Below are 22,197 nucleotides of genomic sequence, written 5' to 3'. Positions count from 1 at the left end.
TGAGCAACATATCTGCAGCTGTCTTATAAAGGTGGAGTCAGCGATTCTGGAGAGCGCTTGTTGTCCAAATCAGTTTTTTGTCAAAATCTGTGAATATTTCCTCACGATCCTAAAATCCTACTTGTCGTTACTCGGTGTGCACTTGCTATATCCGATGTTAATACACAGCCTAGGCTCCATAAACGGGCATGATACTAGCTATGGTTGCCTATTTGGTTAAATACCAGTATACAGAGCCTAGGCTGTGACCTAAAACAATATATTTTTTCCAGCGCACACACACAGTACGGATCATGAGGAGATAGTCACTGATTTTGAAAACAGACATTCTCCAGAATCGCTGACTCTACCTATACTGATCAAAACTGGAAAAGACATTCATTAACACTCGTCAACGTGGCTATAGGAGTGACTGTCCATGATTTGACTGGTCTTTGCTCTCAATTCCGCCATATTTAAATTAAATGCTTTGTGAACCTTTCCTCTCTGACTCAAAAAGACAAACATATCGTCTGAGTTTGGGGCAAAAAAACAACAACACCAATACCAGGCCAATTATTTTTACCATTTCTCTTCTTACTTGACTTGATTGTGCTTATTTGTGAATATGTAAACCTTTAAAACATACTGCTCATAAAACATATATTTATTCATCTTGTTATACAACTTCATTGGATGTAGCTCATTAGTTAGTGCTCGAAAAAAAAAATGTCTGGTATTGAGATTTTCAAAAGCCTTAACACTTCTGGAACATAAACTCCTAAGCACAATTTTGCAGGCACGTTAGAATACTGCAAAAACTCAGTTGGACTTGGCGCTATAATTAGTGTAGCTGGGTCGAAACAACATTGCTTGGAGGAAGTGTCAGCTTTTTTTGTAAGGAAAGTAACCCTGCGTTCCAAATCACATACTTTTTTTTCTTTTTACTACACTACATACTAAAGTACAGAAGAGTTTTAGGGCCACAGGAGAGAAACAAAATCGGATGAGGAAGATTTTTTTTTCCCATCATGTCGAGAAATGTCAAGAATAAAAGACGAATACTCCAAAATGCTATTTGAGTTACTGGGGCATTTATGTATTTTCAGCATACTACAATTGACGTGCATGTATTGGGACATCCTAAATCTTTTTCTGGCATGCTACATAGTAGGGAAGTATGGGGATTGGAACGCAGGGTAAGTAGGCGGAATGGGCGATAAATTTGCTCATTCTAGAACAAACACTGTGTCCCCGTGACCTCCTCCTCCTCAGACAAGGCAGTTTCTTGCATCTTTTGATCGGATGGTTTCAGAAGGTAAAACGCCTTGTTCACAGCTTTGTCCCACGTTTATCTTTGTACATCAACGCATCACTTACAGCTCCGTTAGAAGTTACTTCATGTTCGCGGGTAGAGGCAAAACGTACCCAAAATCTTTCAATTTTAGGAATATTTTAAAGGATAGTCCTAAACACAAATGTATTTAATTATTTAACCTACTACCAGGAACTTTTAAATGTTCATGAAACTAATTCACAATTTTTTCATCTGATGATCAGGAATGACCTGTAACAGCAAACGAAACCATCAGTGAAAGGAATGCTATTTTGATATTACCTCATGACCATGCATCCGGCAGTCTCTTTCCCTTTTGCTTCCTAAACAAATGCACACGCCATCTGCACGTGCTAGCAAAGACATTTAGGACAGCAGGCGCTGGTGTCGTAAAAAAAATGCTGCTTTTGTCCAAAGGGGGCGCTAGAATCAATACAAAACTAAAGTTCCTCGTAGCTACTTTAAATTCACCTGCATCAATCAACCTGAGAGCATGATCTAGAAATGATATGTAAGGTCATTTATTGTGGAGAAAGAGATGGTGTTTGCAAGTTATCTTAAACAGCAGTGAAATCATTGGTATTTCTGGGACTGTAAGGGTCATGTAATTGGTGCAAAAAAATCTAAAGTGTTTTCATTTTTTATTTTATTTTTTTTAACCAAGCCAACCACAACAAAAGGAGCTTAAGTGCTGCAAACGACATCCAATTACTGTCGCGCAGGCAACGCATAAAGATGTGAACAAGGTGTTATACGCTATAGCAATTTCAATAAACACATACATACGTTACCATAGGGAGCAGATGAGGCTAAATGGAAACTTCATAATAGGCTTTGCATTTTATAGTTTCCTCTTGGGGGGGAGGGGAACTAAAGGCTTGTACTTAGATCTGTGAAGTATGGTCTGTATTTATTATTCTTCTTCAGCGCCGAATGCCGACTTCTAACCATTGCTGCCTAACTATGTGACACTTTGTCTTGATTGTTTGGGTCCATAATATGCCGTAGTTAAACGTGTGTGTAACCATTGACTGCGTTGCCTCTTTCCCCCAGGGACATCAGTGCAAATAGACCAGGAAATTATTCTCTCTTTTTTTTTCGTACTTGTACAGTATCTCTCCATGCTGTGAAACTAAAAAGGCTTGGCAGATTCCAACGAAATGCTTTGTTGATGTATAGCAGCAACCACAACCAACGGCGAGAGCAATTGCTTTAGGATTCAGCATCACGCATCATTTTTAACCCCTATTCTAAAAAGACAAAATGTATTAAAGCTTCTGTTAACCTGGTCTTAAACAGTAGAAATGTGTTTATGATATCAAAGTTGGGTGTCTTAATTAGCTTTAACACAAATCTGATAGAAAATAAATCTTCATACATACAATCAAACTGAGTCAAATCAACAGCTTGTTTTCCTGCTTAGACCATTTGACCGGACTGTGTTGCCATATCAAATGGTCTCCATGGCAGTAGTCATTGTTTTAATTGAACGTTCGGGCAGAGAACTGCAGTGATTGGTTCAAAATACTTATTGTGTAATAAGACCCAGAGCAAAACCAAATTTCTGTTTTTATCAAAACTTAAATGACAATATCTTTAATTTGGATTGATAAATACGCCTAACTGTTGTCAGATGCTTTACTATCATGCGACTAACTCCCCACATGACGTAGTTAGAAGGATTTTGTGGATTTGGGTTTAAAGGGGCTTCAACCTTTCTTCTAATAACACAAAATGTATTGAGATGAAGAATGCAAATTTTAAGCTGAATGTAAAAGAAATAAGAGTCATGAATGTACAGAGAAGCTGCGGTTCAACATCACTGAAATGCCAAACACCAACCTCATATGAATACTGATCAGCTTGACTGAAGAAGCCCGGCTTGTTTGTGTGTGTGTGTGTGTGTGTGTGTGTGTGTGTGTGTGTGTGTGTGTGTGTGTGTGTGTGTGTGTGTGTGTGATGAATTATGCATCGGCTTAGCATGTTCTCCAGAGCCTCTGAGAATTATCATTCCGGAATGTTACATAAACCTAACCGTTCCGAGCCTGCCTTTGAAACGCTGCAGGGATCTTGTCATTAATATCTAATTAGAAAATGGACTCGTCTCATCATGCTGTACTTTAGGGAATTCATTTCACACTGGATACTATACCAAGCATATTCTCAGCTGTGAAAAAATCTTGAGGTAGAGTTGTAGTTCTCAGTCTCTCAGCTTGGTTGTGTGTTGTTGCTAGGTGATCTGCTAGCCTTTACTGCATTGAATTGACGCGGGCTACTGACTGTGCCAAAACAAAAAACAAAAAGGGAAAAAAGCTCGGTTAAGCCTCCTCATCCGCCCAATGCTTATTGCTTCTTTTTGGGTTTATTTACAAAAATCCCTCGTTACCGTGCATACTATCAAGTGCTGTGTACAATATTGGTCTATCCCTCAACCAAACTCACACATGCAAACCTGCTGCGAATCTAAAAATGCATATCAAAGCTATAGTGCGTAACTTTTTTTATATAAATGAAAGTTGGTTACATTCAAGCCATCGCCAAACGAGTTGACACAAAGTAGATTAAGCCTATCAACTCCAAAAAACTATCTCTGTATTTCTCAGTATGGCAGCTTTTACAAACTGGTGTTGCCCCCCCGACACTGGTGCAGGAGCTCAGAAAAATCCCCAAGAAATGTACAGCAGAAGGTGCAAAATCCATGCGCAATCACCGAAGGCTTACCCTCATGTAGATGCGCTGACAGTGTTGTTGTAATTCCTCAGAATTCCTCATGGGGGAAACATAAAGGTACGCACTATAGCTTTAAAGTGTCTTGTTTCTATGTGGCCATCCGGGTGGAATATCAACAACAGCCACCAATCAAGTGCTACTAAACATTTAGCAGAGGCTGCGTTTGAAAGGAAACTAACTCAACAAATTCAGATGTGGTCAATGCATTTTCCTATATCCGCCTTTATACTGTACGTATTACTGCTGTGTACTGTATGTGTCGTTTGAATTGACTCAGAAAGCCTAATCACAAGCCTCAATGAAATATAAGGCCTATGCTATCCAACGCTAATCAGGCTAACAAACCTGGTATCATATGCTTGTTCACTGTGTCCCAAATCCATACTATACACTTGTAGAGACTTCAGTAAAACAACAATATTGGTAATTTGCTCAAACACATTTGTATATATAAGCAATTCTATAATAATTAAATGTACTTATGAACAGTATATTCCATTTCTAATACTGTTCTGAAAAGCGCCAATTCCCTTCACACACTGCACCTTTAAGAAGAAGAAGTGGAAGTAGTATGGCGACAGTACTGCTGCGAAATCTACCAATCGTAATGTATGGTTGGGTAAGGGCGTATCTTCCCTTAACCTTAACCAAGTACAAGTGTTGCCTTAACTACACCTTAAGGTTAGATGTGGCAAACATGCAATTGGGTCCAGTTCCATTTGGGCATTTTGAATGAAATTAAGTTTTGTTCTGCTGTTATGTTGGGCTTACACTTTAAAGTATTGTCTAGCCCAGCACTAATGGATGTTCAAAAGTTGTGTGACTATAACAGCCATCAGATACATGGTGTAAGTGTAATGGAAAAGTAGTTCTCTAAATTTACTGGAAGAAAAGTAGACACCCAAAAAGTACAGCTATAAATAGGTGTGTTATGTCACAGGCTGGCATTTTTTTAGGAAGCTAAGCCTAAACTGAAGTAAAATCGGCCATTTGTGCAACTAATAGAATGCCCCAATGGATGTCGAAAATACTCCTAATGTAATATTGGAAAACTTCTTTGAAATAAATTCCCTTTCACATATTCACTTTGGCAGAAGATTTTGTCCAAAGTTATCTATTGTACAAACTTCAAATACAATCCAGGATACATTAAACCTGCAGTGTGTAGACTTTTGGGATATATTTCCTAGCAGACTTTGTAGAAAATAATTATAATATCCATAAGTATGTTTAATTTAGTGCATAATAGCTGAAAAACATTTTTAGATGTCAGGATACAGCAAATCAAGGATAACTCCTTTAGAATATATATTTCACAACAACCAAGAACAAATATTTCAAGTATTTATTTCTGTCACTGGAGCTTTCTTACTATTATCGACAACTTGCTTATAAATTGTATCTTTTAAACACAAAAAACAAGTGATTTTCAACCACAACATGGTCTGTAAAAACAGCATGGATTTGGGACACATTTGGGTTTGTTTTGATGACCTTGTGTTGGACACTTTTCCAGCTATATATAAAGCGTGGAATTAAGATTTAAAGCATTTACCAACACTTGCCATCAATCGAAAAACTACATCTCCTCTATGTTCAAGTCCTTGCTTTGAAAAGGGATGTATTCAACCGGCTGCTTTTATCGAAAAATCCAATTATTTATTTCTCCTTCACAGCCAGTCCGATTAAGGGCTTTACTCTCCGTCAAAGCAAGCTCTTGAAAATCGCCTTCAGGAAAACCATTGTATTGGTGGATCAAGCTATCTGCTGTAACGGTAACACTTTACCATGAGGGTACAATAATTCACTGATACTTAATGCTTAGTTAATGCTTAATAAGCGTCAACTTAGCAAAAAACTACCTGTTAACAACTGCTTAGTTAATGTTTAATATGTATAAACTTAGCTTTAACTAACCGTTAGGCGTAGTTAATGCTTAAGAAATCATTACTTAACTAAGCATATTAGCTCTAAGCGCAATAATAACGAAGAATGAACAGTTATTTAATGCTTAATAACCATTAGCTAACAGTCAATAGCATTAAATCAGCATTAACTAGCAGGTCATTAATGTAGCCTTATTGTACAGTGTTACCAATGTAATGTATCGACATTGAGTGAAGCGAGTCGCTGTTTCGTTTGCAATGGGGTTTTGAGTGTAAAGTATTGTACCTGATGTGTGCCCATGATTCTATGTCTTGATATACTATCTAATTTTAAAAAGTAACATGCCAAACTCTTATCAAAATTATTATTATTATTAAAAAAAAAATGAATTTATATATTGTTGCCATGCCAGTCTATTGTCCATCTCATTACATGTATTTTTAAAAGACGAATGATATCTATTAGTGCAAATAGATATTCATGTAACAAATTCATATTGACATGTGTTTCCCTGAACATGTGCGGTGAAAATTAATAAAATGTACAAGTACAAAGAAAATATTTGTCGTGTTTATTTGGAACCAATGATGCAATCTAACTACGCAATGTACCTTTAAACGCCATGGATAATGATGTGATCAAAGTATTTGCATCAAGTTTTAAGAGAATGATTAATGGATTTAGTATTGTATTAGTATATTAAGGTATTTTTACTCAGGTTAAGTTTTTTTTAAAGGGTTAACCTGTTAACCTTCCTCCTGTCTTAACTTGCTGTTACCATCCATGGTGTTAGCGGGTCGGTTTCGACCCGTGTCTGAAATCAGCTGTAAAAACCACTAAAAACAATTATCTATCATCCAGTTTGTTTCTCATCTCTTGGTTACCTTGTTAGGCTTCCTTATCCATGAAAATATTGTTTTTAATATTTTTGGTGTAGGCGGTTGGGCCTTTTTTTTGTCAGTATGCGCCTTAATTTCAATAAAAAAAATTGTAAAATGAACCTCAAGAGAATCATATAAATAAATATTTGGTTGTTGTGTTACCTGATTATCACTGAGGGGTATGAGAACACATTTCTTAACTAAATTAGTTTTATTTATTTTTTCATATTAATATTATTGACCTTTTTAACATCTATGGTGTTACTGGTCAATTACGACCCATATATATTTATTTCAGAAAACAGCAAAAAAACTTTTATTTCAGCATTATACAAACACACAATGAAAACTAGAAAAAGTCACAACACAAAATATAGATTTGTAAGGTCAAATACACAACAACCAATCAACAAATCAAACCAATCGAAATCAATTACTAGTTCCAAAACTAGTAAAAAAAACTGAGTAAAAGTCTCTGTGTGCATGTGTATGTATGTGTGTACAGATGTGTGATAAAGAGCAACACTTTTAGTGTTCTTTGCAGAGATATTTCTTGCAGGTAAAGCACAATACGTTTATCTTTCTGTCCTTAGTGCTTCGGCAGACCTTACACCACTTAGTTTTAGAATCAGGAGGCCATTTTGACCAAAAACATGATCCATAACTTGGCTCACTGTATATCTCCTCATTTTTGAATACTGCAAATAGGAGATGTGCACTCTGCAAGTCACCAACTCTATACTGAATTGGCCTCACATGTATGGATATGCCCGTCTGTTTGTTTCGCTTTTATGCAGGTATAAGGGTGAAAAAAGTCAAAATGAGAACCTCCCCAGAGTTCACATGATTGGGAGAGGAGCTGACTGTCATTGTGTTGGCTGACAGTGCACTTATGATTTCAGTTTTGGCTCTAGTTATTGTTTTTTACATCTTATTCTATAACCGGGTCGAAAACGACCCTAACACCACCAGTGTTATAATTTCCACCAGAGCATTTTATAATTAAGTGAAACATTTTTTATTTTTTTTATTTTGTTGAAATGGAGGTTCCTGACAAAGTCAAGAAATCTTGATAAACAAAATGTAAGTGGTTCTTTTATGCATTTGAAATCCAAAACGGGTCGGTGGCGACCCTAACACGAGAGGAAGGTTAAATCCATCCCTTGACAATGACATGTGCAATAAAAATATGGTAAAGTTGAAAATTATGGTGTTCCTATAATGTTATTTTGAATTTTTAAATTCCAAAAACATCAAGACATTACAAGTCTTAATAAATCCATAACCTAGACGGAATCAGACAGACTATACAAAGAGCCCAATTTTCAACAATAATCTATGGGCTAAATCAAGGCCAGACAGATTTAGCCCGAAACATAACGTCTTGGGATGTCTGATGCTTGGAGGGTTAGTTTTAGTGCTATAGGTAGAAAATACTAAACTATGGTAATGGTTGGATCAACTATATTCCTATTCCTTGTATCTGCTAAATATCCGCATGTATGCATTGCCATTATGAACTCGTTGCAATGCTAACGTTTATCTCAAAGACATAGTATTAGTAATCGTAAGACGAGTGACACATACACATGCCTGTAGCCTCGTCAAATAGTCTCAGAGCTGGGCACTGGAGAGGCAAACATTTTGGTGCAGCAGCTGGGTGTGTGCTCAGTAAATAAATATATGATACAATCACATAGGAAATAGATAACAGTATTATACTATCTGTGCAGAGAAAAAATATATAACCTCCAAATACTCAACAGGTTTTTGTTCACTTGTCCTCTGTCGCCGCGGGCCAACTCATTGGTATTAGAACACAGTCAGACTGCTTTAAACCCTGGAACAGTGTGGAACCCTTCATTCATTTTTTATATGTTGCTCCACAGGATCTAAACAGTGTGTGACCCTGTGCATGTGTGTCTGTGACTGCAGGACTGCTCAAAAAGATTCCTAGTTTCTACAGTGAGATGGTCTGGAGAATAGAAGAATATAATATATTTATTGCCATTTGCACAGGTACAAGTACAAGTACATTGGGATTCTTGTGTGAATCTCCCTGAGTCAGCTTCAATAAAAACAATGTTATATATATATATAAATAGCATTATAACAGGAAAAAAAAATAGAAAATCATAGAAAATAAGAATAAGTAACAGCTAAGTGATTTGAGATACCCTGTACAGAAGCTATTCTCTCTTAAAACAAGATAAAACAATAGAATATAAATAAATATCAAACAAAGGGGAGCACTGTACAATGAGATGAGAGACACATTTTTCCCAGTCTCTAATTGCATTTAAGGTTAATATTGCACACTTTTACTGCACTGAGATTAAACACACATGAAGTTATTGCACTTGAAATGTTGACATTATATTATTGCAATGTTTAAGGTTTAAGGACCATTACATTGATTTTTTACTCAGAACGCAACTTTTGGGGGCGCTCGTGGTGTAGTGGTTAGAATCCCGCCATATGGATTCAGCCCTTGTCGCAGTGGTCGTGGGTTCGAGTCCGACCCAGGGACCTTTACTGGATGTCATCCCCCCTCTCTACCCCATTTCATCTCTGTCTCTCCAAACTATCTAAAACAAAATAATAAAAAGGGGGAAAAAGGCAACTTGTATTGGTTTCCAGTTTTAGATTTCCTTGTTCAAATGCCATCGCACATAATGGAACAAGCCGACACTGCACTGAATTGCATTTCAAATCTTCAACAACACACGCCTATAGTGTTAACAGCGTTTTTAGGCCAACATCAGCTCAACATTTGAATCAACACAAGTAGGACAATTAAATTAGGTAATACTTGTTATGCAAACCCCTTTGAGTGGCCTTTTTTTCATCATCCAATGTGAATAACTGGTGATGAATTATATACTTCACACATGGACTGTGGAGGCGTCTTTGCAGCTGCTTGATTACTGTCACCTGTGAAGCACCATGGTGGTAAATGAGCTCATTATAGACAGTGTTGAACAGTTGTTGGTGTCATTACTGCCTCGGTTACCCCGACAACAGAGTGAGGGAACAGATAGGCCGCGTTCCAAATTGCATATTCTCTTTCTTCTATTCTAGATACTTTTTTTTTTATTTTTATTTTTTTTTACCTTTATTTATACAGGTAAAACCCATAAAGACCGGAGACTCTTTTTCAAGGGAGACCTGTTCCCATTCCCACGTTACCATTCACACACACGTTCCTACACAGATAGCAGGCTAACTATCGACATTCATACTACAGCTGATCATAGAAAGTATGTAGTTAGCGTGCAGTGTGTTACAATTGGGACATATTTAAATAATTTATTTCATCATAACATTGCGCCTTGATCTTGCCTCTTGCTTATTTATCAGTTGCATCACTGGTTGTTTTCACTCGGAGGGTCTGTTGGAATGTGTTAACTTCCGCTATGGATTGTGGGTCAGAATCGCCCAAAAAGCTGCTGATTCCAACACTAAAATAACGATGGGATGTAGTAGGACATCCGGGTATTTTTTTGCATGCTGCATCCGACCACAAGACATCCTTAATCTTTTTTCTACCATACCACATAGCAGAAGTAGGGTGATTGGAACACAGCCTACATGTTATTGGTGGTGTGTGTGTGTGTGTGTGCGTGCCTTGACTGTGTGTGTGTGTGTGTGTGTTACAAGCTGCAGGTTGTGGCTGAGAGCAAGTGGCTGCTACTTTGGTTTCCTGTTTGTATACAAAAGTCACTGGACCCTCGCAGCTGTATTTACCCTCTAAGATATTTTTCATTCTATTTATTTTGCGAGTATTCGAGGAATGAGCCAATTATATCGGTCCTTTAATACTTATATTTAGGTTGTAATATCAGTATTTTTAAAGGCTTGTTTTGAATTATTTCAAATCAAACTATTTTTTATATTTTGCAGTTCCTGGAGAAGTGTGGAGACTGCAGAGCATTTTCACTTTCATGAAAGGCAAGGCAAGTTTATTTCTATAGCGCAATGCAGACACAAGGTCATTCAAAATGCTTTACAGGGGCATACAATACATCAAGATCAGACATTATAAAAATTGCATTTAAGCAATAATGAAAACAGAGAACAAATACAGGCAGACAAATTGCATTGGATTGATTTATTTGCAGTGTCATTGGCTTGTCAAAACAAAAACAAAGGAGCATCGTCACAAACCAATTTCTCATCAATTCCATTGTATTGGGTGGAATGCACAAAATTCATGTCTCACAACTATAGGACAGACACAACCACTTCTATGTGAATGGCCAGACACTATCAATGTCAACAATAAAATACAGGTGTTAAATGTAGTGACAGTGTTCCTTTTTTGTTTGCCTGTAAGTGCTGTTTCAGTCACAAAAAAAAAGAAAAACTTGGAGCCTCTGAGACAGAAGGAATTTCTGTCCTGACAGTTTCTGCATTCCTGACCGGCGCGCACACACACACACACACACACACGGTTGCACACGCTAACTCATCCAGTGCAGTGAGTCACTTCCCAGCACAGCACAGATGAAAATGTGTTTTGGAAAGTCATTCTGAACACCACCCAGCTCACGGTAAGTGAAACAGTTTGTTTCTCTCTCTTTCTTTCTTTCTTTCTTTCTTTCTTTCTTTCTTTCTTTCTTTCTTTCTTTCTTTCTTTCTTTCTTTCTTTCTTTCTTTCTTTCTTTCTTTCTTTCTTTCTTTCTTTCTTTCTTTCTCTCTCATGTCAAACTTGTTGTTTTTTCTCCTGAAATACAAGTGCATCCTAATGCGTTTCTTTGCTATTTTAATCTGCTATATATTTATACTTTTAGGAAAATCTTCAGCAAGTTATCACACATACCTCACACTTTGACGGTACTTTTATACATGATAAAATGAGTTAAGCGAACTGTTGTGAAGATAAGTTATGAAGGTTTTGGATAGGGAGATACAGGAGATGCTCATGACACACACCATTGTGTTTTATATGAAAAAGGTTGGGTGGTCCTCTCTTAAAGACAGACGTGACGCACGTTGGCATATTCTTATATGAAGGTTTTGGATGGATAGGGTGATGTGTAAAGCACGGGCCCTGTCTAAACAAATATATCAGACTTTGATTCAATACGTATTCATCATTTGTCTGTCTTCTCGACCACAAACCTCTCACACACAGTCTTAAGAACTTTCCAGATATCTTCCTTGCCATGGGGCCAAGTTATTATCAGTTTGATTTATGAACTAGTAGTTAAATTAGTTTAATGTTTTTCAGCCCATCATTTTAATGTCTTGTGGAAAAAATTTCAGAACCAACAACCAACCCGTTTGATGACATATTAATTACATACAATAACAATCCCAGCATTGTAATTACCTTCCCGGAATTATCTTTCAATGTACCGGTCTGACAAGAAGCGTCTTTTCACACGACACACTTGGGACATAGCCAGAGGGGATGTACTACAAAGCTAGACGATTAAAGGTTTATCAGGGTGTGTTGATAATAATAATACTATAAACTAAAAAAACAATATAGAGTCACACAAAAATATCCCATTCAATGATCACTTTTGATAAGTAACAAGTAACGACAAGCTTCCTAGAAATGTAGTTGAGTCAAAAGTTACATTTTTCTCTCCAAAATTGTGTGGAGTCAAACTGACCGCACTTTATTTAAATTCAACGAATATCTCCACAAATCAAAATGTGAAAATGGCCTGAACCCTGCTCATCGCTATATTATAGTGTTGTTTCTTTCTTTCAAAATCCTCACAAGGCCCAAACCAACATTTCAAGTATTGTCTGATGGCCATGTATTTGTGTTCCTAAACCTCTCTTGTTTTGCAATAGGCTATTTAAATCCCAACACAAACACACACCTTTTTTTGCTGCCAGATTCTATCATCACAATGAATGTGGCCCAATAGCTTTTGGATGACAATGGAGCTCTTGTGGCAGAGGAGGCGTTAAGCTATTTAAGTCTTTAGCTATACTGGCATTACTTGTTGTTGGTTGGTTTCGTTGTTAGTTTTGGCCTTATAATGGGATTTGGTGATTATAATAAAGATTAACTTAATAGTCGTATCATTTAGAACACATATTGTAAAGCGATCAGAATGTTAATTGTTGACACCAGCAAAGCTACAATGGTAAACAATGTCACAGTTGTCAATCTGTTTCTCCTCAACAGCCACATGTTCCAGTCTCAGTCTCCATCATAGTTGGACATTGGGCCGCATTAAAATACCTCGTGAACTTATGTTTAGACTTTTTAATTTCCTCTTATTACTTGTGTATTTCGAAAAGTGTATTTGCTGAAATAGCATCGTAATCTACAAAACGTTAAGAGGAAAATGATGTAGAGTTAAAAATAATAGCAATAGTTGTAGAATGTGAATGTATGAATTTGAATGTAATCTTAATGTGATTGATGTTTATATGAACCCGCTTTTGTCCAAAGGGGGCGCAAGAATGAACACAAACTGAGAGTTCCTCGGAGCACCTTTAATGCCATTAAAGCCAGTTGAATTTGTAGAAAATAAGTATAGGTCTTTCTTGGATAAATAAGGGTTGAACAAGGGGAAGAAGTGTGGAGAGCCCCGTGCCTTGTCTTATCTCCATTGACTTAGCATTGGTCAGGGATATTTAACAGGATATGAAAACAAGAAAAAAAGCGTTGTTGGCAAAGCTGTCATGTGTTTTGTGAAGCAAGACAGCATGTGTGTGCCCGGAGAAAGAGAAACTGAAAAAAACTACTGCCCTGATAAATAAATGAATAATTTGTTTTATACATCTATAGATAAAGAAATACATCAACTTATTGGGGTTTCATTTGGTTAAAACGATGTATGTTTTTGACAAGTTGTGTGGCTTATATGATGTCAAACACATCAATTTTACTGTCTTTTTGCTGATAAACGTGCGCGTCAAAAATAGGCGTTCGTTAAGACACACGACATGCGAGCTAAACAGTTTGTGTTCATTCTTGCAACCCGTTTGGACAAAAGCGGTAGTGTTTTTACTACGCTATAGCTGTTGTTCCTGGGTGAGCGTACCCATGACGAAGGCATTAAGAACAACTATATAGAAATATAATTCTTTCCACTGATGGTCTCTCTTGCTGTTACATGTCATTTATGATCATCAGAGGAAAAATGAGCCGGTTCCAGAAATATTTAAAAGTTCCTCGTAGCTACTTTGCTGCAATGGTTGTTCCTCGTGGCACCTTTAAAGGTCACATATTATGCTAAATGCACTTTTTAAATGTGTTCTAACATATCCATGGGTCCACGGTGTGCCTAGAGACTGCCAAAATATTAAAAAAAAATAACAATCTCTACTGTTCTCACTCTCCCCCTTTCTGAAACCCCCACCCCTCCCCCCCAATATACTCCAGTCAGAATTTTCCCCTTTTCTGACCTCACAAACTGGAAAGCCAGAAGCTTCCACTGTGCAGCCCACACCCCTATTTCTTATTGGTCCACGGCCCTGACAGACAGAGGGCGAGGCGTATCTGGCTTCGCTTCCGGACAGGGGGCGGGGGCAGCTCAAAGATTGTATATTTACGAGGGGAGCTGCAGCTCTTTTTAAAAAATATGCCATTGTGAGATTAGCTGAACATCAGCATAGTACAATAAATTATCTGAAAGTTTTTTTCAGCAAACAATTAAAGAAAAACGTATTAGGGACCACTAAGACCATATAATATGGTGTATAATAGTACCGAAAAGTGTATAATATGGGAGCTTTAATGTCACCCTGTTGTTTACTTAGTGGCCATCCTTCCATGACATATAAAGATTGAGGGAACCAGTGAAACACTCTGCTATCGTATCTAAACAGTGGACAAACTGACAGTAGATTAGATCAACATCAATAATATTGACTTAAAGGAACTTGTCTTATGAACCGTGACACTGCTCCAAAATGATGTTGAAATATCATCTGGCAATAACACAGACACACAGACACACAGACACACACACACACACACACACACACACACACACACAGACACACACACACACACACACACACACACACACACACACCCACACACACACACACACACACAGACAAAGCTTTAGGAATCGATGGAATCTTGTCTCAGGCTTTTCAAACTGCATTTAACTAAAGATCTCAACCAGAGTCCATTGTATTTTGCACACAATATACAAACTAAAACGTTTATAGAGTGTGAATGGAATAAATGAGGACTACGTTAGTTAAGGAAACGTTTTCCATTATAGTAAGTTACATTTGGTGGTATGGCTCTGTTCTGTTACCAAGGCAAAACACACACACACACACACACACACACACACACACACACACACACACACACACACACACACACACACACACACAAACACACACACACACACACACACACACACACACACACACACAGACACACACACACACACACACCTGTTGTATGTCATGCTCTGAGCTCTGAGCTCTGAGCATGACTGAAGTGAAAAAAAGATAAAAAAGCTGCCTCTGGTAAATTTCAAAAGGCCCTAAGTAGGTCAACCAAACCTCTGTCTGTTTAAACTTGACAGGGGTAGGTGTGTGTGTCTCTCTCTCACTCTTTCTCTCTCTCTCTCTCTCTCTTTCTCTCTCTCTCACTCTCTATCCATCCATCTCTCGTTCTAACCCACATACATGCTAATTTTTTTAGTGTATGACCTCCAGCCAGTTTGACATTAACCTGCCTGAGAATTTACCGACAGACTCACTAACTCTCTCACATATAAAACGTCCCTGTTCTGGGCGGTCTGCGGTCTCTTATCTGTTAAAGGCTTTTGCACAAATATGCTGCAATGCCACGGGCTGTTGGTTTTTCTTCCCTGAGTTTAACCCTCCACTGATTTAGTGGTGATATTGTGTTGAATTCACTTCAGTGTCAACACATATTTCAGTTTATTACATTGTACAATATAACGGCAACAAATGTGGTTCATTGTGTGTACAAAACCATGAGGTGCTTTTCCAAGTCAATGTTTGACACGTGTAGGTCGGCCCACTACCCACATTTTGAATATAAATAATGTCATGAGGGCATTTTGATGAATTAATATAGAGATGATGATTTAAGAGAGAGAGAGAGAGAGAGAGAGAGTATTCGAACATCAAGCCTTCGTATGTGCAGGCAGGTGCACAAGAAAAGGATACACACTGGTCTAGGACGAAGAAGGAAGATCCAACACACATATCTCGCTCAGCATCACAATTTATATTAATCCATACAGTATAATTTATAATCAAATTTTATTTATAAACTACTTATGTTTCGGTGAAAAATAAATTGGGTGAAATGGCAATCTTAAACCTATACAGTATTTAATGTTTAAATGAAAAAAAGTCATTAAATGAATGAACTGATTTTGTGATCCCAATCATTTATTATTATTATTTTTTGTCATTAACGTACTGCAAATAAAATAGTAAGGCACATTCCATTTGAACTGTGTTTAACCGTTGTGAATGGGAGTGGATCATGAAAGGATCTGTTGTGTTGCACATGCTGGCTCATTGTTTCAGCTCATTGCTACATCAAATGGAACAGAGCCATTGTTATTGTTATTGTAGATAGTTTTCAGCTGAGGTCTTCCGGCTATGACGAGGCAAAAATATCCATTACATCTATTACATGGGAAAAAGGGGTAAAAATGTTGCATATTGTACCGGAGTTATGCCTTTGTCTTGGGCTGAACTGAGGGACATGGCCAGTGAATCATTTAGAAATTAATGAATAATACCAGGTCAAAAAATTATAACTAACTCATGCTGAGATATTTGGCTTCTGGACAGTTTCCTCCAAGGTTTGTGTTTATTTGGTGAAGTCTGGCAGCTGCTTCCGGAACTCAAGCGCTCTGGAAAAGTATTCAGTGGGAGGTTGGTCCTTAGATGGTCAAAACAAGAAGGATTGCTCAATACACACAGTCAGCCTTTGGCAAAACATAGTCACACACTTGGGTACCTACTGGATCACACACATGAGCATCATGGTTTGTGTGGATTCACTTTTCAAATAACTGTGATTAACTGTTGATGACACAGCAAAGACTGAAACAAAAATAAATCCAGTGTCTCTAAGTGAGAAAGTTGTGCAGCCACACACAAGATATTTGGCTTGGCTTCTGGACAGTTTCCTCCAAGGTTTGTGTTTATTTGGTGAAGTTTGGCAACTGCTTCCGAAACTCAAGTGGTCTAGAAACTTATTCACTAGATAAACTTAACAGTGGGAATCTAGGCCTTAGATGGTCAAAACAAGAAGGATTGCTCAATACACAGTCAGCCTTTGGCAAAACATGTCCAAACATGAACTGGATGATACTTGAGAGCATCATGGTCTGTGCGGATTCACTTTTACAATTGCTGTGAGTAACTGTTGATGACACAGCCCAAAGTGTGAAGTGAGAAGGTTCTGCAGCCACACACTTCACCAGGAACTGTGGTTAAGTTTCTGAATTTGAATAATTCAACCAGGGCTGTCAGCGTTATTAATGGATTCATACAGATTAATGCTGATTTTTCTATCTTGTTAATTACTTGCTGCTATTTTGTTCCTTGGACAACAGTCATGGAGACTAGCGACAACAGTTCCCTAGTGACAACAGTTCCTTCCTGGATGGCTGTTGTCTGTAAAACCAGGGTTTGCCTTTTACTTAATATTGTTTGGTTTTCAATAACAAGAGGTTTTTTTCCGCGAGTGCCTGAAATCCCTCTCAAATCAAAGATGATGCTGGTTTATGGGCTGGTAAGCTCAAAGCTTGATTTTTATTTTTTTTGCGACACTGAGCCTGTTCCTCACTGTAAGGTAGAGGAAAATATACCTACAAACTTTTTTTAATAATAATAATTTTATGGCATTTTCAATCTTTATTTGATAGTACAGAGTTGAAGTAGGGAGACAGAGAGAGAGGGGGGATGACCTGCAGTAAGGGTCTACGGGTCGGATTCGAACCCGTGACCGCTGAAACTAGGCCTGAGCTCTATCCACTATGCCACCGGAGCGCCCCTGAAATTATACAGACTTTATCAGTAAGGCAGCATACAAGTGTAACCTGAGCTAAGATAATACAGGAAGTCTACAGATGATCTAGTGAAGATAATGGCTTACTGTACATGCATGTTTTTGTGCGGGTCGTTTTAAAGAAGCTTTAAAAACACAACTGCAATAACTGGAACATCACAAGGAACAAGGAACTAAACACTAGAATGAACGGGGATGGGACAGTGGATTAGGGCTGCTAAATGATTAACACTGTCAGATAACTGAATAACAGATAAACAAGCAGGTCAGGTGATCGCACAGCTGGTGAGGTGAGTTCTAACAGGTGTGAGAAAGAGGGGAAAGTCCAAGTGCCTCTGGGGGGGGCGGACAGAATGTGCCGAGGGAAATATACCCGATATACAGTATATATGTATATTACAGTTTTTTACGATTGCTAAACCACAGTGGGCACAAGTGGAACGACAAGTGCAAATCCCGGACGCTGGATCATCGATAACATCATCGAAAACATTGAAAACAGTCGTAAGGTAAATAGAGTCGGGAATGTTGGGATACGGAAAGGTGGAGTCAGAGAATCTTGGTGAATTTTTGTTGTCAAAATCAGTGAATATCTCCTCACGATCTGCTATCTGTGTGCTGAAAAAAAATGGGTGTTAATTGTTAAGTGTTAATTGGATGCCCAGACTCTGTAAACTGGTATCTAATCAAAGGGGCCCACCGTAGCTAGCAACATGCTTTATTGACAGTGTAGAGACAGAGTTGAAATGGGGCAGAGAGGGGAGTGACATGCAGAGAACGACCGCAGGCTGGAATCGAACCCGGGTCCGTTGCTGGCCGAGGCCCATGGGGCATTTTCAACGCAAACACATTACAGTCAGGTATCGTATCGTGATGAGATATTCACTTATTCTGACAAAAAGTGAATTTGACAACCAGAATTCTCCAGAATCACTGACTCCACCTTTAATAATGCAGACAAAAACAATATATGAGCTCCTGCATGACCATGAAATATTACCCTGCTAAAACATTCAACATAAGGTTAGAGGGGAAAATACTCATAGTGAAACCTAACAGATAGTTTGGGCAGACAGCTTTTAGGGAACTGGGTTTCAATAAACTGATGTCTCAGCCAAGGTAGATTCTTTTTCTCCCATATTGATTTTTTCTCCCCAGGCGGGCTTTCTACAGACGAGTTTTATAGTGCCACGGGAGAAAAACAAAATGAGAGAAAGAAGTGTTTTTAATATGCACTTTGAGAGAAAAGTTTAAGTGTCTAGAATAAACTCCACAGTTCAAGATAAGTAAGCGGTAAGGTTGAACAGATATTGACAGATTCAAACTTACTGGATGAATAACTCATAAGCGAAACGTTATTAAAACACAAACAATGTTGATGATCTTTGCGAGACAGGCAATGTGCTACAGCCTCATTTAGACTGAAAGCAGACGTCCTCTTAGGTTCACCGCGGTCTGGAACTGTCCAATTTATTCTTAACCTATCATAGTTTTTCTCAAAGTGCATAATGAAAAAAAAATAATTCCCCTCTTGATATGATTCTGGAGCTTTCTGTGAGGCTGCATTTTGCATCTAGAAAATAAGATCAACCAACCAAATTATTCACGTTTTAGTATATAAGGAATGTGCCATGGTTGGGATAACTGTATTGTTTGATAGTGTTTTAACAAGCCTGCATTAGCCATTGCTCTAGGAATTCCTGCGTATAATTTAAATTCAAGAAATCTAAAAAACTGTAACTTAACAACTGTGAAACTGCTTCTTCAAGGGCTGATTATACAAGTCAAAAATTACATATTATCTTTCCAAGGGGCACTTGTTAAAATTTACCAGGCTTACAATGAGGGTTATCTGCACCATTGGGCTGTTGAGTACTTGAGCTGACCTTCGTCCCATAGTTTCTAGAAACTGGCATTAGTCAATAATTGGCTGAGAGCAAGGCAATTAGTGCTTTTAAGCGTAGCAAATTAGTGATTTTTCGGCACGGCAAATTAATGATTTTAAATGTTTACTCCAGTGGAATACAAAGGGGTTTTTATGTTTTGAGTTTTATGCCATTTTTTAAAAAGGATTATAGAGCCGCACATAACTGGATGGATGGATGGATGGATGGATGGATGGATGGATAGATAGATAGATAGATAGATAGATAGATAGATAGATAGATAGATAGATAGATAGATAGATAGATGGATAGATGGATAGATGGATAGATGGATAGATGGATAGATGGATAGATGGATGGATGGATGGATGGATGGATGGATGGATGGATGGATGGATGGATGGATGGATGGATGGATGGATGGATGGATAGATAGATAGATAGATAGATAGATAGATAGATAGATAGATAGATAGATAGATAGATAGATAGATAGATAGATAGATAGATAGATAGATAGATAGATAGATAGATACATTTATTGGTTGATTGATTGATAGACGGATGGACGGACAGACAGACAGAGAGACAGACATATACTTTATTGACATTCTCTGGTAGTGGGGCCAAGGTGAGTACAATTGATGCTTTTGGTACAATTTAAATAAATATTTTCCTTCCTCTTTGTTTCCCCCTCTGATCTCAGGTAATATTTGTGCTGTCGCGGGACTTTGTGAACAGCGAGTGGTGCAACTACGAGCTCTACTTCACGCAGCAGCGCGCGATGGGCAAGACCTTCAGTGACGTCATACTGGTGATGAAGGAACCCATAGAACCCAGATCGCTATCCAGCAAGTACTGTAAACTGAAGAAGATGCTGAGCACCAAGACGTACCTGGAGTGGCCCCAGACAGACAGCCAACAGGTCTTCTTCTGGGCGCAGCTGAAAAGCGCTTTAGGACGTCCCACCGACACCAGCAGAGAGGGGATTCTCACTGTAATGAGCTGAACATCACATCGTTAGCCTCATAGCATAATTGCCTAAATCATATTTACTCTACTCTACTTTTACTCTACATCTACTCTACTCTACATCTACTCTACTCTACATCTGCTTTACCCTACTCTATAACCCTTACAATATGACTTAGGCAATTATGCTATTAGGCTAACGAAAAGTAGAGAGTAGAGTAGATGTAGAATAGAGTAAATGTAGAGTAAAAGTAGAGTAAATATGATTTAGGAAATTATGCTATGAGGCTAACAACATGACTGTTGAATGACACTGAAGTTTTTTCTACGTTTTTTTGTGGGAAATTCAAGAAAGATTTTAGGTTTCCATTTTGTCTGTGTTCTCCTGTATCACTTGAATATTTTGAAGTCCCGGAACAACCAGTAGAAAGGGGATTCTCACTGTGTAGAGATGAACCCTAATAATCTGTGGGAGGTGTTTATGTGTTTGGAGGATTGGAGGCCAGCAGCAGCAAAATATCATGAACAATGAACTATGAAAACCAGATTTTTTAAAGCTATAGTGCGTAACATGTCGCCCCCATGAGGAATTCTGAGGAATTACAACAATGCTGTTGGCGCAGCTACATAAGGTAAAAGCCTTTGGTGATTGCGTATGGATTTTATACCTTCTGCTGTACGTCCAGGATTTTTCTTAGCAGTAGAAACAACAACTGAAACATTTCTTGGGCGCTTCTTGAGATTTTTCTGAGCTCCTGCACCAGTGGGCAACACCAGTTTGTAAACTCTGCCATACTGAGAAACACAGAGAGAGTTTAGTGGAGCTGATAGGCTTTATCAACTTTATATCAACTCGTTTGGCAATAGCTTGAATGTAAAGGACATTCACGAAAAAGTTACGCAGCATAGCTTTAAGAGGGATATGGATGAGCTATCTAATCATACACAACTCCCTGTGGTGGCATTTTGACCCCCGAGGGTTAAAAAGTCAAGGTTGCTCTGCTGCAGTAAACTGTGTCAGTGTCAGTGAAGGCTTGAACTCAGGTGACCTTTGGTGCATTTGGTTATGTCAAGCTGGAGGCAAAAGCAAAAGCAAAAGAAAGCTTCTCATTATAATGACAGACAATAACAGGATCCCTCCGTCCCCCATGCCATTCTGTCATGTTATCCCCGGAGGGCTGAGCTCAGAATCTCACTCTCTCGCTCTCCTTCTGTCTCTTTCTCTCCCTCTCTTTCTCTCTCTCTACCCCTTTCTTTCTCTCTCTTTCTCTCTCTCTCTCTAGCTCTTTCTCTCTCTACCTCTCTCTCTCTATCTCTCTCTCTCTATACCTCTCTCTCTCTGTCTCTCTCTCCCCGTGTGGCACTCTGGAAACAAGGTGCTAGGATGAAGTGCTGACACATTGTGACAGGACTGTGCTCGGTTACATACTTCAGGAATGTACCAACTCTATAGGCAATAAGTCAAAAATGTGATAAAGGAACTCGGACAGGGTCGAAAGTAGCATTGTTTTTGTTGTGTGTTTG

General features: G+C 38.3%; 1 protein-coding gene across 1 annotated transcript; it reads left to right on the top strand.

The window, feature by feature from the left end:
- Positions 1 to 1,159: 1,159 nt before the first annotated feature.
- tlr18 (toll-like receptor 18) lies at positions 1,160 to 20,710 on the top strand (the record flags this gene model as incomplete). Its single annotated transcript, XM_080039657.1, has 3 exons — positions 1,160 to 1,178; positions 18,242 to 18,324; positions 20,408 to 20,710. The coding sequence occupies 3 exons, from the start codon at positions 1,160 to 1,162 to the stop codon at positions 20,708 to 20,710; spliced, it is 405 nt and encodes a 134-aa protein (XP_079895783.1).
- Between the last annotated feature and the right edge of the window lie 1,487 nt (positions 20,711 to 22,197).

The sequence above is a fragment of the Ammodytes marinus genome, assembly GCF_949987685.1.
Source record: "Ammodytes marinus genome assembly, chromosome: 13".
NCBI classification, from domain to species: domain Eukaryota; kingdom Metazoa; phylum Chordata; class Actinopteri; order Uranoscopiformes; family Ammodytidae; genus Ammodytes; species Ammodytes marinus.
This window is presented reverse-complemented; position numbering and strand designations above follow the sequence as displayed.